The sequence below is a fragment of the Cryptomeria japonica genome, chromosome 4 (genome assembly GCF_030272615.1).
Source record: "Cryptomeria japonica chromosome 4, Sugi_1.0, whole genome shotgun sequence".
Classification (NCBI taxonomy): domain Eukaryota; kingdom Viridiplantae; phylum Streptophyta; class Pinopsida; order Cupressales; family Cupressaceae; genus Cryptomeria; species Cryptomeria japonica.
The window spans coordinates 100679744-100702810 of NC_081408.1; the positions used below are offsets into that span (position 1 = coordinate 100679744).

Genomic DNA, 23067 nt, shown 5'->3' on the forward strand with positions numbered 1-23067 from the left:
TTCACAAACCCTTCCAATAATCTGGAAATGTGATGTCCCCACTTCGAAATATAATTTAATAATAATTAATGATAATAAAACTAAAATATAAAAGAATAAACATAAAAATTAAATTAAATTAAATATCAAAACATTTATTTAGTACTGATTAATCAACCATTTATTTCTATCAGCAATATATTATAAAATAATAAACAACCATTTATCTCTATAATAATAAATTATTAAATAAAATATTAATTTGCAATCACTATTAAATAATTATTAAATAAACAGTGGCAGACCAAATCTGACGTGCGTCAGATTTGTCCGCCTTTGCAACAAAAACATACAAGGAAAGGTACGATTAAGAAATGAGGACATAATAATATTTGACTGACATTAATAAATATTTATTAATAATAATATTTAATAAAGCTATGTTGGCCATAATATTTAAGAGGCTACAAACCTTAGTTATTCCTAAACAAAAAAAACACCGTTGGAAATAAGGAGACACGTCCTTCCCATACAGCCCATCACATCAGCAACACATGTATTAAGAGGTCCAGTGAATCATTATGAGGAACAGGGGATTGGAGAAGACAACAATGGGTATTAATACAATGTCTCAATTATATAAGAGGGGAAACAATACAACAAAGTGCTTAATGACTTAGACTTTGCAAACATTAAGGTGACCGATCAGAATTTGATGATCAAATGGTATCCGCTTGACCAGAGAAAATGTAGTGATTCACAAAGAAGTAGATGGACTTTACCAGGACAGTCAGTGATCATTTATCTTAAGTCTGTATATTGCCAAATTCGCATAGTGGCAATCTAATTTGAATATCGATTTAATAAGACAGTGATTTGTTAATAGATATGAGAGGTGGCGGATTGATGCTTAAAACTGCCAACTAGAAGAGGATGCTCCCAAAGAGATGGAAAGATTGTAGAAATGGAGTTGTCGTCAATAAGAAGATTGAATCGCAGAATAGATTAATATGCTAGCTGATCCCGTAAGTAGTTGGTAAGCATTTGTATTCTGCGATTTACAAAGGAAACATTGAATAGATGATTGTATGTAATCAGGCCAACTATTATAAAGAATACATAATAAAGAACAGCAACGATAATGTGTGTATTCATTATGATTCGATAAGAATTGTAACTCTGAAATGCATGTGACTATGGTTGAAATATACGATTTGTAAGTGTGGATGTTAAGGTACAATTCCAAGGAGCAAGTGAAGACTGTTTAAATTATTTTAATTTAGAAAAGTCATAAACGTTAAATCACAACCTTTCTATAAGAAACGTCTACTCTAACAGGCACGTCTCTAAGAGATAGAGAATACATAAGGATCGTTTTGATAAGTAAAGTGGGGGTAGAGATGGATTATATACACCAATTTTAAGGGGAGACATTCTGGGAGATTATTGCAAACCTTTGAAAGAGGTTATTTCGTTTATCTTGTGCTAAGAATTGGAAGACCTTATAGAAGATTTGGGGAAGATTTTATTTTATTTTTAATCTAATCTGAAGGGCTCAGACGAGCAGCAAAAACTCACAACCGGGTGGAATATGTTTCAAGTACTCAAATTAGAAAAACTACCAAGATAAGTTCTATCCTCTAAACTGCTCTTAGAATTTTAAGTTAAAAATTATGATAAATTGTATTCAGTTCTGATAAAAATATGTTTATTATCATATTACAACTCTCATTTCAAGTCAAAATTGTGGTCTCAGGACTAAACCAAAGGCAAATCCCAAATGGGGACATTACAGGAAATAACACTTTCAAACCTGGAATTTTTCTAGAAATGATGTTTCAAATCTGAAAATGCTCAATTTGGTGAGGAAATTCACTCATGTCTGCATGTAAATTCCTTGAATTTTCTGCCGGAATTCTCTCTTTTTTGGGAATTGTCTTTGGATTTGTCTTGAAAATGGTTCAATTCACCCTACATTAATAGGGCACCTCACATGAAAGCTGTTTTCCTTGCAAAAGGGGGTCGGCTAAGCTTCATCCATCTCTAGGTCATCCTTCTCTTGAATTTGATTTTATTTCTTTGAATTGCATCTTGGAGGGGAATTATTTTGTTTCTTTTCAATTCAGGTTGACCTCCTTTGTTTCATTTCATTTTCCTCCAAATATTCCATTTGCACTTTTAGGAGGCAATTTGTTTTATATTTGCTCTCTAGGTTGGCCATTTCCATTTTGATTTCACATTTGACTTGAATGGATATATATGCAAGGTGGAGCACTGACTTTATTTGGAATCCCATTCACTTTATTTTCCTTCCTTGTCAAGGCATTGAATTCTTGGAATTTTTCTTATCCTAGCATTGGAGTCTTGGATTTTCAATTTTTCCTTGGTGGAAATTCCAGTTGGATGCGGATTCCTTGGTGGAAATTCCAGTTGGACATGGATTCCTTGGCAGAAATTCCACTTGTTCAGAAACAAATTTCTAAGAACATTTTTCCTCTTCCTCAAACCTTTCATTGCCCCTCTCCATTCTTTCATTTGTGAAGGACAAATTTTCATGATTTTGTGAAAACTTTGTACGAACTAATCCTTCAAGAATTTCTCACTTCCTTATTGAAATTTCATTCACCTTTTGCATTTTATGTTTGTGGGAAGTTCAAAGGTGCTAGGAACAGCGTTCCACAAGTTGGACAGAATTCAACCTTGTTATGGATGAAGTATAAGGAATTTTGTTCGCTTTTGGACAATCTTTGCAAGAAGTTGGATTTTCATTTTGGAACAAGGATCATTTCCATTGCAAACTTGGATTTTCACTCTAATGTTCATTCATTATTTCACCTTCTCCCTACAACCTCATCCATTCACATTCATATTCCTTCACTTTCCAACCTCAAGTTTTGAGTTGTCACTTTCCAAATCAGAATTTCACCATTTTCACACTAGACATTCACTTCAACTCAAGTCTGCACATCACACAAAGAGGACAGCATGGAAGATAAAGAAAGAGAATTTTTCTTTTATAGTCCAATATCAACACCTTTATTGTGGTCTTTAGAGTCATACGTGGACGAGCTCATGGACATAAAAAAGAGGCTCAAAAATTTACAAGTAAGGAATTGGGAAGGGGAGAACAAAGTGTATGAAGCTGTTAAAGCTGAAAAAGAGGACCCAAATAAACAATACATTTGGTTGCAAATAATAGTGAGTGAGATTGTTTTTAGGTTGGCTGCTTGTTACTTCACCCCTAAAAACTCTTTCTACAAGAGGGGGAATTTAGACAAAGAAGATCCGTATGCATCTCTAAAAAAGGATATCTCCTTATTCAGCACCTTAGGAGAAATGATGCTAATTGGTGACTTCAGTGCAAGGACGGCTAATAACCAATCTTTACAGTCACAAGATAATAATGGGGATGTCTCACATTTTGGGGCAAAATTATTGGGGATGTGTAGTTTGTTTGATTTGGTTATTTGCTAAGTTACCGGTTCGGGTTCGGGCACCGGTTCGGGTTTGAAGAACCCGGTATGCCTGTACGACAAAATTTTGAAAAGGGGTTTGGGTTTGTTTGGGTTCGTTAGTACAAAAACATGTAAATTTTTTATATATATATATATATATATATTGATATTTGTGAAGCCTATAAGCATGAATGAAAATTTGCATGTCACATAGCATCATATAAACAACAAAACAAACATAAGATTGTAATCATAACATCATGATGATACCATAATAGCATCATATACATCAAGTTTAATATCAAAATGACAAAATATTCAAGTATCATTGTTTCAACTTTCAACAATATAAAGTTTAATCATCAAATGGATCATCTAATTCATCCTCCTCATTGACATTGACATTAGATGAGCCAATGCGACTTGCACTTGCACTATAAGTTGGCTCGATTTTCGAGTCATCAAGTGTCAATGCAAGAAGCTGAGAAGCAGGAGCATCCAAATCAGTATGCTCTAGCTCTATATCCCACATCTTCGTTTCCCCTTGTGTGTAGTCACGTTGTTTGTGTGAAAGAAGACGTAGGTTGGAATGCACATATACCAAATTCTCTGCTCTTTTTGATAGCAGCCTATTGCGCTTTACTGAGTGGATGAAAGAGTATGTGCTCCAATTTCTTTCTGAAGCAGATGAACTAGCAACCTATGAAGACAAAGTAAACAATTAAAGCTATACATTAATAAAAATAAAATTACTAGCAACCTATGAAGACAAAGTAAACTATAAATAAACTAAAACTTGTAAATTTAAAATTTTAATTAATTAAACTTGTGATAAAACTTTTATAGCGAGAGGTAGGTGTTGGAAGCATGTGCCATGGAAGTACCACCATCTATGAGCATCCTTCTTGGATCTATGAAGAAATGCATCAACACTTAGACCATTCCCATTTGCGAATTCTATGAACTCATTTGTAACAACATCTCGCAAATCATCATCAGGATATAGTCTAAGAAATGTTGCTTTGTACCCATTAGATACTTCTAGATCTCTCCATGGTGGAATCCTTCCTGGTTTATCAAGAAACTGATTGCTATAGTACTTAGGTGTCAAGGCATAGGCAAGAAGATGCAAAGGAGTGGTCGTCTTATTCCATCTTTCTACAATAATTACTTCTAGTTCTTTGAAGAATTTCTCCTGGGGGTCATTCTCTTTTTCATCTATAGTGACCTTTATTTTTTCAAGCATTGAGTCAATGCCATCATAAATCTCACCTATGCAAGGCCTATCCATGTTTGTATAGCGAATCATGTTCATGATTGGCTTAGTGATACTTAGGAGATATGTAACAAGATCCCACCATTTCTCATTCAATATTCTCTCCCTAATTTTTTCTGCCCTCTCAGTGCTACTCTGCTTCCATATAGTCCAATTGGTGCTAATCACCATATTGCATAGTGCCACTCTAACTTTCACAAGTCGTCTTAAGACGATTGTGTTTGATGCAAAACAGGTCTCAACAACCTATAACACAAATTAATGCCAAATGATTAAAAATAAAGCCAAACTTTAAAGAAGAATACATAGTATAGCTTACACAATGATATTATGAACATTGAAAATTAAAAAAAATCAGAAAATGTAAAATTAAATTACTATTTCACTTACTTTAAATAGCTCCAAATTCGAATAGGTTCTAAAAATCCCTTGAGACATGTGGTGGTTTGTGATGAACATCTGGATGTCCTCAGCCTCTGCATACACATCTCTAATCCATTTTATTTTTTACCCAATCCTTTGTAGCATAAGATTGAGTGAATGTACCGCACAAGGTGTCCAAAAGATGTGATCATAGCATTGCTCAACCAACAAACCAGCAGCTCTACAATTTTTTGCATTGTCTGTTATGACTTGGACAACATTGCGGGGTCCCACTGACTCAATGGCGGAGATGAGAATTTCTGCAATAAATTGGCCATCTTTTATTTGGCCCTCACAATCCACAACTTTAAAAAACATTGCCCCTTTAGGGGACACCGCTATGACATTGATCAAGGGATGGTTTTTAGCATCTTTCCACCCATCTGAAACAATTGTTACACCTGTCTCAACCCATGAATCCCTTATGGGTTTCAATGCATCTTCAACCCTCTTCACCTCTTTCTCCAATAATGTTCCACGTACCTTCTCATAACTGGGGCCCTTATACCCTCTTGGAGCCTCATTAACAGTTTTTATCATTTGCTTCCAATATGGGGAGCGAACAACATTGAAAGACAACCCATTTGCATAAATGCACCGTACTATATCTTTGTTAGCATTGTCTTTACTCTTATTTTGGAATGCAGTTTTTAAAGGCCCCTTTGTTCTTTTACGTGTCAAGGGTGGTTCACTTTGAGGTTCATTTGTGGCAAAGAAGGGGTGGTCTTCTACTACAATACTGGGATTAGAAGGGGCTTGCATTCCCTTTGTTTTCTTTGATGTGGTTTGGTTCAATCTACAGGCTTCTCTTTCTTCTGCCGCCTCATGCTCCCTAATATATTTCATCACTCTCTCATCTAGTATAGGTTTACCATATTTTCTAGGGTATTTTTTGACGCCTCTTCCTTTTATTCCACACAAATGGCCTACCACCCAATAATATGAACTATTACGTTCAATACCACATCCTTGGCATCTCCAACGGAATCCCCCACCTCCTGGAAGTTGTTTTATAATGTCAACATACTTCCATAAGGGAGAATTTGGATCAGTTCTTTGTTTTGCAATTATTTGTTCATTGCCAATGGAGGAAGATGTAGATGCCATTCTAGTTCCTATGGCAAGAAATAATATAAACATATTCAAAAACAAAAACTAAATAATGAAAAAAAATTCAAGTTTCATGTTTGACAATTTGTGAAACAAAAATAGTTGGAAAAAAATGTTAAAAAACCTACCTCTTGCAGCCAATGGAAGCTTGAAATGTATGGAAATGATGCTGCAACACTTGTTGAAGCTTCAAAAATCAGTCTTCAACTCCTCTTTGATCTTGGAAGCCAAATTTGGTTCACCCTTTCTTCAACCTGCTCTCATAAAACTTTTGTTTGCAACACAAATGAGGTGAAATGAGTGAATATAATGTTTTAGAAGTCACTTTTAGGGTATAAGTTTCACTTTTTAGAAGGCGGAATTCAAAAAAAATTAAACTTTGCATATATTTTGCTTTTTTGAGCCACCTGGGTTCGACTGGGTTCAACCAGGGACGAACCACCTCTAGGTTTTTCGAACCTTGGTTGAACCCAGTTCGAACTGGACCCAAACCAGGGACCTGTTCGAACCAGAACCGGTACCAGGGGGGTCCAAGGGCGAACTTGGTAACTTAGGTTATTTGCAATGGTATGAGAAGTTGGCCGACATCAGGGGGTATTACTTGCAAAACTTATAATGGTCAGAGTGTGGTAGATTACTTGATTTGCTCTCAAAATTTTACATCTAAAGTGTTGGAGTTTGACATCGGAGATTGTCTTATAGAAATGAAATCAGATCATATGCCTCTTTTTGTGAAGTTGGACTTTGCCTCAAGCAACCCATAAGATAAACAGGCTCTGCACATGCAAAAGACAACAACTACTAAAGGCAAAATCCTCATAAACCAAGAAAATGGGGACATCTTTAATGCTGTCCTTAAACAACAATTTCATCAAATAAATAATATTCTGGTTGACGAAAGATTCAATACGGAAGAGGATCATGTCCATAGCAGCTTGTTGATCCCTATAATACAAAAGGCTTTGAGCGCCTGCAAAAGGACTTGCAGTAGGAAGAGGGCCGCGAATACTTTCCCGACAAACCCATGGTATGATGAAAAGATTGTAAGGCAGCCAAGAGATCTTTGAAAGGGAACAGTATGAACAAAGAAAATAGGAAGAGGTACACAAAACTCATTCAAACTAAAAAAAAAAGAATATGTACAGGCAAGAAGGAAGGAGTTAATCTATCTTGGTAAACACAGTCCCAAAGGTTTCTGGAAGGAACTGCAGCAAAGGAGAAAACAAACTGGAAACAATATTACAGATGCCCAATGGTTGGATTATGCAAAGCTTCTTTATGAGCAGTTATAGGATAATAATTTTCCTTCCATTGTGACCATTTCGATGGCGTTATTCACGATGGATGATATCAAGCAAGGAATAAAGAGTTTAGCAAACGGTAAGGCAAGTGATATTGATGCGCTTCAAGCAGAATTCTTAAAGTGGGGAGTTGAGTTTCTTGCTCCTCGCATAAAGGGTATCTTCAATAGGGTCATTCGAGATGGTTTTCCGACAAATTGGACAACTAGCGTGGTTATCCCTCTCTTCAAGAATGGGGATATCAACAACCCATCTAATTACCGCTAGGCAAACTTTTTGGGAGCTTGGTGGAGTGTAGAATCAGCAGTTGGGTAGAAGCTGAAGGAAAAAGGGCCAAAGGTCAAGCCGGTTTCAGACCTAGACACTCCACCATTGATCATTGCATCACTCTTCGACATTTGATAGAGAAAATATGGGACAATCAAGGGGAAGAAGCATATTGCTGTTTTGTGGACTTTAAGAAAGCATTTGACACGGTGCCTAGAGACAAACTTTGGAATAGAATGGAAGATTTGGGTGTACCTGACATATATAGAGCGGCAGTCCATAGACTATATGAGAAAGTTGAGCTAAAATCAGAACTAGTGAAGGAATGTTTGAGTGTTTTGGTAGTGACATTGGCATTAAGCAGGGGTGCCCTCTATCTCCCACTTTGTTTGGTTTATACATTGATAAATTAGAAACATGGTTAAACATGTCAGAGGGTGAAGGTGTTCATCTTGCAGGCTATGTGGTGAAATTACTTTATATGCGGATGATCTTATCTTAATATCTAAAACGGCTCATGGTTTGAGAAATCACTTAAGAGCTCTAGAGCACTTTTGCCAAGAGGTAGGGATGGAGGTGAACATTACCAAAACCAAGATCATGATTTTCTCTTTAAAGAGGAAAGCTAAGAAAATTACCTTTCTTTTTGAAGGTAGTCCGTTGGAAATTGTGAAAGAATACAAATATCTTGGCATTGAATTCCAAAGTAAACTTAGTTGGGAAACTTGTAGAGCGAAAAGGATATAGGGGGGATGGAAAGCGTCATATTTACTTCAAAATAAGTGCAGAAAAGTTGAGCTGTGGGATTCGAAAACCAAGAAAACTCTTTTCGGTTTGTTGGTCAGACCAGTTGTTCTCTATGGATGTGAGGCTTGGGGAGGCAGCATGTTAAATTGTGGATGGAGACAGCTAGAAAGAAGTCAAAAACACTTGATCACAAGCAATCTCAAAGTTAAAACATCAGTGCCTTATGAAATCCTTTTAGCAAAAGCAGGTACTTTTCCATTGGAGGCATCAGCTATAATCCGGTTAATAAGTTATCTAAAGAAGGTTGAAAACATGAATAACCAACGGTGGCCCAAGATTGTGATTGAAGAGGGTCTTAACCGTAGGAAGAAAACTTGGATGAAACAAAACAAAAAGTGGTTGAACAAATGGGACATCAAGCTGCACGAGTGTCCTAATACTAATGTGGAAATAAAGAAGTTCGTCATTGAAAAGTTTCAAACTGCCATGTGGACTAATCACATTGGTTGTAAAAAGGCATATTACATCAAAGAGTTTAACCCAACTGGAGAACATGGCGAGAAAACATATTTAGGGACAGTTATTAAAGGGAAGGCAAAGTTGTTACTTGCTCAATTAAGGACTGGTTCACATAATCTCAGATGTGAAACGGGTAGGTGGCAAAGACCCAAAGAGGTTTGGGAGGAGAGAACTTGCTTGTTCTACAAGGCGGGTGCTATAGAGACTGGACGACACTTTCTCATTGAGTGCACTGCTTACGACGATATACGTGCTCAATATGAGTTTATCTTGAAAGCCAACAACATGTGTCATTTATTTGATGAGGACAAGATCAACCAAACTGCTAGCTATTTGGTCAAGATTCATAGTAGGAGATCAGACATGGAAAGGAATTCAAAGGGTCTAGTGCTGTGATTTTCTTGGTCCCATAGACTGATCAGTCTCGTGGACATCAGTAAAATCATTCATTCATATCGAAGCCCAAAGGATTTTTTAAGGAACCCTGACGCCATGTAGTAAATAAATATAATTTAAGTTTGCGGTGAATGAGTTTCGCATCCATCCCGAGCTTATAATATATTTATTATTTAATATTTAACATCTTTATTATTTATATATTAATAAATTAGAAAGTAAAATCTTTAAATGTATTTATGTTTTTTAAATTTTTTATATTGTATTCAAAAGATTTCATTATATCGTTTTATTTTTAATAATTTTAGTTTAATAAATGTAAAATTTTTATATTAGTTTTTATTAAATTTAATATAATATTATTTGAGTTTAATAAATATTTGATCATTTTATTTCAATTCTATTCTATTTATTAATATTAATTTAAATATATTTAACAATATTACAATATTTTGGCAATTTAATGAATTTAATATTTATATATTTAAAAAATATAAATTTATATAAGGCGAATTTAATGTCAATTTTTTTTTTCAAAATTTTACTCTTGCTGAGCTTCATCCGAATTTCATTGTTGTCGAACTCGAATTCAAATTCGAACCTTATGACTTAGTCTATAGATAAAGTCTGCTAATGTTTACAAAAATGAAATTTAATCATAATGGAAACAAAAAATATAAAGATGTACGAGTATTCATTAAACTGCATGAGCCCTCTGGGTTGGACATCAACGCCACACACAGACTACAATTCGCTGCATTGTCATCCCATACAAACAGACAAGAGTCCAAAATGTGACAGAATGGATCACAAGCAACAGTACAAAAAGCGACATAATGGAGCATGAATAAGAAAATAACTTATTGAGATAACTAAAATAAACAACAGAGTGAAGGTTAGAGGTCACCAATGTGTTGAATCCACGAGGGACTCCAAAAGAACCTGCACACAAAGATAACAAAGAGAACAGTCAAATCCTCGCTTTGGTATTCCTATCTCCATGGACAACCAAGATGGATAAAAGACAATAGAGATTTAAAGAAGAGACAGTAAATGCAAATGCTGTCAATGAGGAGACAATGAACTATGCTATAAAAATGAAATAATAATACCAAATCCCCACAGTGATGGAGTGACAATTGAACCAGCAAGAAGAACTGTTCCAGAAAACTACCACAATCTCCTAGAGATGGTTCCTTTGATGCCAAGGGACTGTGCTACACCAAAACATTGCGAAAAAAATGCATGCAAGAGCTCGGGATGATCACAGTATTCAATATTTTCTCATTCGAAGCTTCAAATTGCAGAAAAGTAGTGTGTACGAGAGCAAGAAAAGAAATAGATTGCTTCTTGTTGTGTGTTCCATGAAGTGAATTGTTTCCTTTTTTTTTCAAAATGAATGGTTTTAGCGAAATAGAAGGTTTGGGTTTGTCTACGAGATCAGACTTGGCTGACAAGGGGGTTTGGCTTGTTGAGTCACACATTTTCACGGGATTCTAGTATGTTGTGTGGATATCCGTACTAAGCGCTTATGTCTAAGAAAATCGGACTAAAACACCGTGAAACTTTACAAATTCACTTAAATAATAGCATTTTGACAAGATCATAGCATAATTACAAAAATGTCTTTTCAAAGGCTAAAGGGAGGTTCTGTGTAGTGTAAAATTTTAGGGGTATGCAATTTGTGACACTACAATTATCAACAAAAATGGAGGAGATTTCTGAATTTACTCAATGTTTTGCAATACCTTCAAGTCACACACCAACACTTCTTGAATTGGATCCAACTCTTTGTCCTCCTGAAAAAAGAGCATCTTTCTCAATTATGTGATTTCTCTAGTGAATATCATTTGTTGGATGCTTGAACCTAACTACAACAGTGGCTCCATGGTGATGGGAGGAGAAACAAAGTGGAAATTATGAAAGTGACTTATCAAGGCTGGAAATCTGAATCCAAATACTTCTTCCTCATGAATTTGCTTCAAATTGAATCCTTGTTTGCAAAGATATTCTAAGCAAGCTTACAAACCAAGGCCATGTTTTGAAGATGCATGCTTTTGAGACAAGCTCCATCGTTTGCTTGAGGAAGGCAAATCTTATCCAAAGCAATTGGAGGATACTTTTTCTTACCCTCAGTTCCCTACTAGACGAAATCCCTCATTGCCTTATTGTTCATCACCAAAAATTCCACTTGAAGCTTTGAGGACCGAGAGGAGATAAATTGGGAAGGCAGATAAGTTCGACTTGGCCATTGTGATTCTATTTGCAAAACATAACCATTTACCTAGTCATGAAGCAAGTGTAGATTTGAATGAAACAATGAGGGAGTTCTACAGAGCCCATTTGTAGGTGCCAACAAACATCAGGACTCCAAGATACTAGCTAGGGAGAGTGCCATGTTTGAAGCCCTGCATGTGTTGGCAGCAATATTGTACACGGAAATAAAACTAGTTAATTAAGTTGTAATTGTGTTGGTTAGTTGGCAACCGAGGGGTGGCAGTTGTGGTGCGACAGTTGGCGCTCGCACCCCCTCGGTATCTTTATATACTTCCGAATGTAACTTGTGACGGGGGAACAATTATGAATGGAATAACATCTGATATATTGCATCTGATATCTATGGCATTATTATTCTGCATTACGTGCTTTATCTGTGTACTTTAAGTTATTCACCCGAGAGGGTAAATAGCATGCAGCCATCCTTTGTTGTGTTCTTGAGGAGATATTAGAGAAGAATGGTTTATACTCATTTATCTATTACGTTGAAGTTGCGGAAAATTAATCTAAGAATATTTTTGATAGTATTTGCTTCCTTAAGTTTGGCCTCACCAAACAGAATTGTGTCATTTACAAATTGCAGTTGCATGAAGGCCTTGAAAGCTTTAGCAGCCTAAATTCCTTTACAGCTGCCCTTAGACTTAGATCGTGTGATGCACTACCTAGTGCTTCTACTATCAAGATGAATAGACATGGTAATAGAGGATGATCTTGGATGGAGCAAAAAATCCTTTGGGGCCACCATTAACAAGAGTTGAATATTGAGGGTAGAAATACACTAAAAAATTAGCTCCTGCCACTACAAGCTGAATCCAAACTATTCTAGAACCTTATGAGAAATCTCCAATTGACTTTATTGTACACTTTCAATATCCATTTTGATCACCATGCTCATACAATTTGTGTTGGAATTGGAATATATGATCTCGTGGGTAGTTATGATTCCTTCTGGGATCACCCTGCAAAGCCTGTCTATGAGTTTGAAATTGGGTAGGGAGTACCACTTTGAGTCTGTTGGCCAAAGCCTTGTTTATAGTGTTGTAGAGTGAGATTGATCGGAAGTTTGCAAAGGTATCTGGTGAGGGATATATTGGAGCATGATGAAGGTGCAATTGATTGATTTTAGAAGCTTTATATATTTTTGGGTTTCATTGCAAGCATCTACCACTTCTTTGCCTACTATGTGCTAGCATTTCTGAAAGAATGCCACAGAGAACTCATTAGGGCCTGGGTCCTTGTTTGGATGCATTTTGAATATGCCTAGCATTATCTCTCTTCTTGTGTGAAAGGGGCTTTTAGCATCTGGTTATCTGCATCAGTGATCATGTTGTGAATATATCTCATGAAATCATGTTGATTTTTCAGTTGAGGGGCATACTCATAACTAAGCAAATATGGAAAAAAAAAACATGCCATTTCACTTCTCATTGTCCCTTGAACTGTTAGTTTAGTTCCCGTTGAATTGCTAATGGAAGTGATCTTGTCCTAGCTTCTTCAGTCTTTTGTGGAATTGTGGAAGAATTTGGAGTTTCTGTTGCCTTTCTTTAGCCAAATCTCCCTTGGCTTTTTCCTCCTATATATTTCTTTATCAGCTTAAATATCTGCAAGCTCAACCATAAGGGTTTTCTCCCTTTTGTGATGTTCTTAATACTTGCCATCTTTGATCACTTCACTGTTAAGTGGGGAGAGCTCTTACTTAACTCTTACTTTTTTTGAATATTGTTTTGTGGCCGTTCTTGTTCCATTCATAATCCTGACTTTTAGGGAATTTATTGACCAAAGAGAACATTTTGGTGTCCCTAATTTTAGGTGAGGCCTCCCACCCAACTTTGACTAAGTCTAGGTCCTAGGAAGTCTCATCTCTGAACCATATGTTTTCAAACTTTAATGGGCGCTTGGGGTTGGGTGAGTCTTCATGCCATGAAAGAGAGTTAGTAAAGTGATTAGAGCCAGTGTCAAGAATAATATCATTGTTTGTGATAAGACTCAAACTCAACCATTTCGGTCCAGCCTTTCCAAAATGTTGCTATATCCCACCTGTCTATCATTCCATGTGAATACTCCATTTTTCAGTTTGATATCAATGAGGGAGATTTGCAGAACAAAGATGATAAATTCTTGTTGTGACTAAGTAATCCAATTGTGGCTGCCTTTGATACTCAACACTGCCTTAAAATCACCCGCCAGCATGACCAATTGCTTGTTGATAGTGTCCTAGAGGGTCCTTTTTTTAGAAGGTTGGGACCATGAATATTGAAAAGAAATAAATCAAGGTTGGAGGAGGAACAAGTAACCTGATAAAGTTGCCAATTTGTCTCCTGAGGAGAGGGTCAATACTAACATATCTGTCAAACCACAATATGCCAAGTCCTCTTGAGGTCCCTACAGATACCATACCTTTCTATTTGAACCATTTTGGAGTGTCTTTCCTGTATCTTCAATGCTTAACTTGATATCCTGAAGTAAGATGTATGTAGTTCCTGCAGGTCTAATTGATGCTTAACTAAGCATCTTTTGTTAGGGTCATTCATACCCCTAAAATTCCATGAAAAGACCTTCATTCTGTCTATGAGGGGCCCTTACTCTCTTGCTTGTTCTAAGTATTTCAAAATTTAGAGTTGATTGAGACCCTACCTTGATCTCTTTAGGTTGACTTTTTTGGGTTTCTTGCCTCTTTTTGTTTGTGGGACTACAATTGACTTTAATTTTCTCTATCTCCAGTCATGCAATTGTGCAAATGGTTGTTGAGGTTAGCTTGACCGTTTACCCACTTCAATCATCTCTCCTCCCATTTCTTGATCCTTTGGAATTGGATTATCCTGACATTCTTTGATGGGGCTCTTGTCAGTTTAGTGGAGAATTTTGGGGAGTTCTTCCTCAACCTCAGATGCTAGTGGGGGAGGGATGGGGTCAGAGTCAACATCGGAAGGTTTGATTTTGGTGTCCTTCATTTATTTTGTGTCAGGATCCTTCTCCTTGGAGGAATTCCAAGGATATTTTGCTTTTTGTTTTTGTTTTTTGGAGGTCTAATCTTTTAGCCAGTTGAGGTGTTCTGGATTTACAAAATCTGCAAAGGAAAATAATCAATCTCTACAGATTGGTGCCATGTGCTCATACCTGAATCCAATAGACTATGCTTGGGCAGAGGCTCAAACATATCTTTTGAAAACCTCCTGTCCTGCCAAAAATGAGGATCTTTTGGTTCTGTCAAGTGGTCCTGGGATTGTTTGCCAATCCATGGGGGTTCTCCATGAGCCACATTTGCAAAATTCTGCCGTGCCCTGCTTTTTCCTGTTGAGCTCGATAAGGTAAGGTTGTGTTTTGGAGCTGTTTTCCAAATATGGCTTCTCCCTTTGTGTTTCCACTCCCTGTCATCATTTAGGTCCTGTCTTTGACATCCACTCGTGCCTTAGTTTCTGTCTTGATAGTAGAATTGGTGGTGCTGATCTGCTTTGCTGAACATTCCTTGGCTTACTCCCTTCTGCTTCTCGTCATCGCTTATTTTCTTGCCAATGTTCCACTATTCCTCTTCGATCTTTTGCTTTTTTCGTGGTCATCTGCTCATTTTCACTCCATCTCTTTGCTCAAAGTTTGTATCCTGCATGTTAGGAAGAATGGCAACTGCAAGTATTGAAAACATAAATTGAAATTTGATATTAGATCTTTAACTAGAGTTTATAAAAAAAATCAGGCCATGGCAGGGGTTTTATTATATAGATCCATCTTTTAATCATAACATCTTTTCACTGTGATTGGTAAAACAGACACAATATATGTATGCTTGGAATGTTGTGGATAAGGGGCAATTGCCTCCTGATATGGTTTCTATGTTAGATCATTTAATGGACAGTGACCGGGCTCTTTAAGCTCCTTGGGGAGCGGCCTGTCCTTCTATGTATCTTTCTTATCCTTGAATAAATTTTTACCCCTTTTAGTTTAAAACAGACACAATATATGTTTAGGTAATATAATTTTTCTTTCAGGTATCTGTAGTTCAATGCATCTCATCTAAATAAAAGGGTTAATAATATGATGACTTGATAATCTAATTAGATTTTCATTTAGCTACTGAGATTAAATAATCATAAACATCTATTGTCAGTTCAACAGTTGAAGTAATACTTTTAATCATAAATTAATTTTTCTATAAAATAAATCTTTTATCATTTATACTTGTTATTTGGGCTTATTGTGCGGTCCTAAATCCTTTTCTTTGTTTTCACTTTAACCAACGACTAATAAAAATGCAAGCCTTTATATATATTTATATATATACTAAGTGTTTTTTGGATTTTGAATTTTTGAATTCTTTTGGGTGGTTTAAGAATTAAAAAATTGACGATGATATTTTATTGCATGATATATGAAGCATTTTAAGGTCTGTACCTTGGCAGAGATTACCAACTGCATGTTCAACTAAAGATTTTTTCGTATGCAACTTCAAAGAGACTATGAATTAAAAAACTTTACAAGGTTGTCTAGATACATGATGATATTATATTTTACTGTGAAATAATTAAGTCTTTAACTTCACTATTATAATAGATAGTTAAAATCTAGTTTTCTTTCTTAAAACCACAGGCTAGTAAATAACTGATTGATTGCTTACAATTATCATGGAAAGAGTTTTAAGACTGATTATTACCAATGATATCATGTTTAGAGATATGAATGGTTTAATCTGTTAGATTTTGTTGGATCTACATGGGCTGCTCACGATTTCTTTTCTTTTGCATCAGACTATCCTCAACTTCCGCCCAAGGTAACTTTTGTCACAACAGGATGTGGAACTGTGCGTTTCAATCCAAACCTATATTTTAATGGAACGGTCTGCTTAAGTTTGCTTGGAACTTATTATGGTCCTGGATGGCAACCCTGGAAGTCAACTCTTTTGCAAGTACTTGTTTCAATCCAGAGCTTGATATTGGTAGCAGATCCATTCTATAACGAACCAGGTTCTGTCTTTTCTTCACGTTTTAGAGATCTTAGTGGGCCTGCTAAAGAAGAGAGTAGAAAACACAGATACAACACTTTGAAAATTGCTATTATTGGTGCTCTTAGACAACCAGATTCTAGCTTTAAAGATGTAATTGTAACTCACTTTCAACATAAGAAAGATGAGATTAAAAGCCAATGCGACGAGTGGATAGGACTTAGTAGTGATGATCCAACACACTCATTGCACGATGAGCTTATTAACACTGTCAACGAAGTAAAGAGGGAACTGGATAAGTTGTCACCACTCTAGTGGATAAATCTTAGCTTCTTAAACATTACAAGAACTTACATATTTTGTCTCCTGATACATTCTTATATATTCGGAGGTTGTGTTCCTCTGACACTAAATGTCCTGGGTATTACTCCATTAAAGGCTTCCCTTATAAGGGTCTCAGTAAATATAATTTCATATTGAAAAGTATGTACATGGTTTTCAACGTGCATTGTTGTTTATCTATTTTGTCAAGTTATGAATATTGACAATCAAGATAATAATGTAGATGTTGGCACTTATATTACAAATATATTAATGTAAGCATTGACAACTAAAATATGAACAAAAGGAATTTAGAATGTTCTGGAATCTTATTACGAAGACATTAATGTATGAGAAAAATGTTGAGATTATGACAAGCAGTTCTATTAGTTTTTATTTTTCATAATGTAGATGTTGGCAGTTATATTACAAATATATTAATGTAAACATTGACAAAATATTAACAAAAGAAATTTAGTGTGTTTTGAAATATTATTATCAAGACATTAATGTATGAGAAAAATGTTATGATTATGACAAACAATTCAGGCATTGTCTAGCTGCCTGTTGTAATTTATGTGGTTTGTGGACTTGAGGTGTCCAGTGGTTATATTTTGTTGCTGTTTGATTGTTGTCTTGTCATGTATTGGGTGTCAGGATCCCTTATATTCATGTGGCTGTTGGTTCGCTGCAGATGTGTGGTCTGCTTTTGGTCATTTTGTTAAGGGTTTCAGGGTCCCTTCAAAACCTGTTTTATCTTTAATAAAAATAATTCAAAAGATTTAAGAGCAATCAAGAAGATAGTTTGGGCTGACAAAATAATTTGTGATTTTGGAAATTTTTTGTATTTATTGTATGTTTTAGTTTTCTTACAAGAATCTTTTGAAGTTCTATTTTGCCCCATGAAATTATCTCTTTTTTAAAAGTAATTGTATGTTCTTTGTTTCAATTATGGAGAATTTAATACATTGAATCTATTACACTATGCTTATTTCATTTCATTGTAGAGGTTTGCATATTGTAACTCATGCTAACAAAAATAATCACTTGCCTAAGAAGTTTCCTACCTACGGGATTCCTTTGTTTTTTTGTCAAAAAAAATTCCCTTGTAGTTTTTTTCAAAGGAATCTTCCTTATATTAAATGGCTTCTGTCGAAGTTGAGGAAGGTGAAATGCAAGACGTCCAAGGTGGGGACAGGAAAAATTATTGGGAGAGGGTCTTAACAAGAACATGGCTACAGTTAAAGGCTTTGTTATCAACCCAATTGGGATTGGGATATAGTTTGGCATTGCGGTATGATGAGTTGGTATTCATGGAAGTGGGAATATTGTCAGCGATTCCATGAATTGGTGCACATATTCTTTTGGACAATTGAATTGCTGTTATGTTGGAATTCATTATCATAGAATTTTGTTAGACATTTCTACTTGAAAAGAAAACAATCAACCCTTCCTTTTAGATGAAATAATTTTTTTTTTTTCAGTTACAGATCTGACCTGGCTTAGGGATCCAATTTGACATAATTATGGAAGCATACACCTCCTTCATACTTGCTCTTGTGAAATGAGTACTCTACTTTGAAAAATGTCGAACAACATTCCTCCCCTTAGGAAGAAAGAAAACCAAAGGTATATGAAGAACATCTTCCCATTCCTGAAAGGAATATGAAGGAAGAAAGTGCAAAATGTATGATGTCTCAGAAAATTGCTCATGTGTCTCCATGTCGATATCAAAAGTTGTCACATTAAAATTAGACATTCTAGGCCACACTAATGAAGATGAAAATCCAAAACCTAATAGAGATGTATATAGAACAAGATCCAAAGACTCAAGTAACTTTGAAGATAAAGATGCCTCCTCCAAATGTTGCTCAAAAGTATCCACACTCATGTCAAACTGTGATGAATGATCATGTGTAATGTCCCTCACCAATTCTGAAGTCAATTTTCAGTCTTTGTCCCTTAAGGAGAATTTCGTCAAACACTTGGCATATGACTGGTTCAAGATACTTTAGACATGTCTTGACATTATGGACCCTTGTTCAAACAACATGGTGACTTGCTAAACTTAAAAACTTCGATCTAGAATGAAAGTGCAACCATAATTTCTAAAGTTGGATTCATTGACCTAAAATGGTATGCAGAAAGTAAAGGTTACAACAGACTGTCATTAAGTCAAACAATTGGCAAGCATCATAAACAATGTCTGAATGAGGGACAACCTTATAACTCCTTCATTAATGAATCAAAATAGGCTCATTAAATAAATTCAATATGTGTCCAAACACCTAGACAATGAGTACTGACTTTCAGATTTTTTGAAGATTCAAGTAAGCCAATACATACATGCAAACTACTGAGAAATACTATGAAGATGTGTTATCTTAGAACCTGATATAAATCGCCTAAGTGAGACGATGAAGAATCAAGCAATATCCACTAGCAAGGAGACTCTAATGAGCAAGATCGAACCATGTCTAATGCCATCCCTGCTGCTGCAAGTGGTAGGTCTGAGATGTCACAGTGACTGCATACAAGGGCTCCAAATCACCTCCTAAACTGGTTGGCCTTACTCTCATCAATGAGTAAATCGTAGAAGTTTGAAGCAACCACCACAAAATCTGACATGAAACCTTAGTAAGCTCGATGTGAAGAACTGAATGTTCCACACTCTCTATGCAACCCTTCAGAGGATCTTTCACGTCCTCAGTTATGTGGATCGAAGGGAGGTATTGTTCTCTAGGATCAATTCTGTGGACAATTCTTGGCTCCACAACTCAATTCAAGAGATAACAAACAACTGATCCAAAACATGTATTCCCCTCTTTTATTTATTCTTTTCATAACTCATCATAAGATGCCTTCTAGAAGATAGGGGTAGGTACATTTTATATTATTTTATTATACATGTTATTTAAAAGCACTTTTAAAAAAAATATTATTATTATTAAAGTGCACACATCTCATGATACGTGTTATCCCCTTATATCACCAAAAAACCAAATAATAATGAGATGTGAAGCCACCAATCTCTGCCATGTCGACCCCCTACATAACTCCTTGGCTTATGAGGGTCAATTATAGGCCAACCTCGTGAATGTCCACGTGCTAAGGAGAAGGGGACATTACAGTCTGCACTCCCTGAAATTGCTTGTCCTCAAGCAATCTCAATGCTAGATGTTTTAGAATCTCTTCGCTTTCCCAGGTAGCATCCTCAACTGGCAAGTCCTTCCATTTGATCAAATTTTTCTTGATAACTCTCCTCCTCAACTGCTTCTCTCTGACATCCAAGATAGCCTCAGGTACTAAAATCAACTTACCCTCATCATCCAAGGGTGGTAAAGTCATGGAAGGAGTCACATGATGTCTTAACGCCTTCTTGAAGTGTGAGACATGAAAGACATTATGCACTTTGCTATCCGTCGGTAACTCAATCTCATAAGCCACCTCTCCCACTCACCTGATAATCCTGGAGGGTCCATAATATCATGGCTTAAGCTTCTCAGTACCACTCCTCTTGAGAGTAGACTGTCTATATGGTTGTAGCATCAAATACACCATGTGGCCTACCTCAAATGTCCTCTCTACTCTCTTTTGATTTGCATATTGCTTCTGTTGATTTGTGCCTTTTGTAGATTCTCTCGAAGAGCCCTCATAATATCTCGATTCTCTTGTAGCATGTCTCCAGCACTAGGTGCTCTACTATCACTGAACAACATATCAAGAAAGCTAGGCGCCTCATACCCATACAACGCCATAAAGGGTGTCATCTGAATAGAAAGGCGGTAAGTGGTATTATAACAATAATCACAAAGATATGTCCACTTGACCCAACCCTTGTGCTGCCCTGCAATGTAATTCTTGAGATATTCCTCCACCCACTTATTCACTATTTATGTTTACCCATCTATCTGCTGGTGGTAGCTGGTGCTCGGAGTGAGCTCAATCCCCCAAAGTCTGAAAAGCTCTTGCCAAAAATGGCTCAAGAACTTGCTATCTCTATCACTCCCTATACTTCGAGGTAAACCATGCAATCTGAATATCTCCCTAAAAAAAAGCTTTGTTACCTATGTAGTTGAATGCGTAGCAGTGATCGGAAAGAAATGTGCATACTTAGTCAAATGGTCAATCACTACATAAATACAATCCTTACCCTGCACCTTAGGTAAACCAGTGATGAAGTCCATGGAAATGCACTCCCACTTCCTATTAGGAATCGAAAGTGGTTGAAGCAAGCCTGTAGGGTATGTATGGTCCCGCTTATTCTGCTAGCAAACAAGACACTCTCTAACATATCGAAGAACATCGGATTTCAAACCTTTCCAAATGAATCTCTCCTGTACCTGTTTATATGTCTTGTAGTAGCCAGGATGTCCCACCATGGTGTATCATGAAATGTTCTCATCACCATGTTCTTCACATTCGATCCTGGGGTCAAAAATATGCTCCCCTTGTAAATGATTAGATCATTCACAATGGAGTATCTATCATCATGAACCAACCCCTCAATGAAACCTAAAGCCCAAGAGTCTTTGGCATATTTTGCCACAATCAAGTGCCTCCAATACTTTGAAATTTGTGCCATGGAGCTCAAATGTGGATGGCGAGATAGTGCATCAACGACTACATTTTGCGTACCTTTGACAAAAGAAATGTCAAAGTCATATGATTGCAACTTGCTCACCCATTTTTGCTGCCTATCATTAAGATCTTGCTGCCCAAGAAAATGTCTCAAGCTGTTATGGTTTGTTTTCACTATGAACTTGGCCCCAAAACCCTCTAAGTTGTGTTAGATTCACATGTGTAGGCCAATCTACAATTGCCTTGACCTTGTCGGGGTCCATATGCACACCTTCTGCACTAATGATGTGACTTAAATAAAGCAACTCTGTCATGCCCAAGTCACACTTGGATTCCTTGGCATATAGAGACTCCTTGCCAAGAATACCCAAAACTGTATCCATATGTGTAATATGTTCCTCCCATGTCCTATCGTACACCAGAATATCATCAAAGAAGACTAGCACAAATTTCTGCAATTGTGAATGAAACACCCTATTCATCGTGGACTGAAAAGTGGTAGGTGCATTGGTTAGCCCAAATGGCATAACCACAAACTCAAAATGTCCACAATGACAACTAAATGTTGTCTTCTAAATGTCTTGCTCCCTAACTCGAATCTGGTGATAACTCGACCTTAAGTCAATTTTAGAAAAATATTGTGCACCATGTAGCTTATCAATCAACTCATCAATTCTAGGGCTTGGATATCACTTGTAGTCAATAAACATCTGCAACGTACCATCCTTCTTCTTGACCAGAACTACAGATGAAGCGAAAGGTGACTTACTAGGTCGGATATGTCCCATAGCTAACAACTTTCTGATGGTTTTTTCTATCTCATCCTTGAGCCGCTTGGGATATCTACAAGGAGTGACCATCACGGGCTTAGCACCCTCCTCCAACTCAATAATGTGTTTTATCCCCCTATCTGGAGGTCTACTAGGTGGAATCTTGCTGAAGACCTTATCATGCTTAATCCTCAACTCTTGGATGTCAGGTGGATAGATAGGTTTCTGATGCTCCTCTTGTGTTGGTTTCAAAACACTTCCTGCTGCCCACTCAACCATGTCATGACGAAAGAGACGCTCCATTCTCCTAAATGAAATAGTTCTGCAACTAGTGTTTCTGAGTGGCTTCAGCACATGTGTCTTGCCATCTCTTTCAAATCTCATCTCCATCTCTCGCAGGTTGAGGGTGAATATTCCTATATCATGAAGCCACGTCATTCCCAAAACCATGTCAGTGTCTCTCATGTTCACCACATAAAAATCTGCCTTGAATTCAAAATTATCCAAGCGCATAGGAAGGTCAAGAATCATTTTGTCACACTTAAAGGTGTAACCATCAACAACCTTCACTCTTATTCCCTCAAAATCCTTGGTGTGTATGCCACGTCTTTCCACATGCCTTGCATCAATGAAATTGTGAGTTGCACATGTATCAAGTAGAGTGATGATTTTCTACCTAGCAAGTACACCTCTCATCTTGAAAGAACCTTCA

The 23067-nt window shown here is 36.5% G+C and overlaps 1 protein-coding gene across 2 annotated transcripts in view; it reads left to right on the forward strand.

Moving 5' to 3' along the window:
* LOC131032897 (uncharacterized) overlaps positions 1-17169 on the forward strand; it is a 64786-nt gene extending 47617 nt beyond the window's left edge. For both annotated transcript variants that reach the window (XM_057963996.2, XM_057963995.2), the window contains exon 5: positions 16490-17169. In XM_057963996.2, the coding sequence (XP_057819979.2) occupies positions 16490-16998 (509 nt within the window). In that variant the 3' untranslated portion in view covers positions 16999-17169. The remainder of the gene's footprint in view (positions 1-16489) is intronic.
* The last annotated feature ends 5898 nt before the right edge of the window (positions 17170-23067 follow it).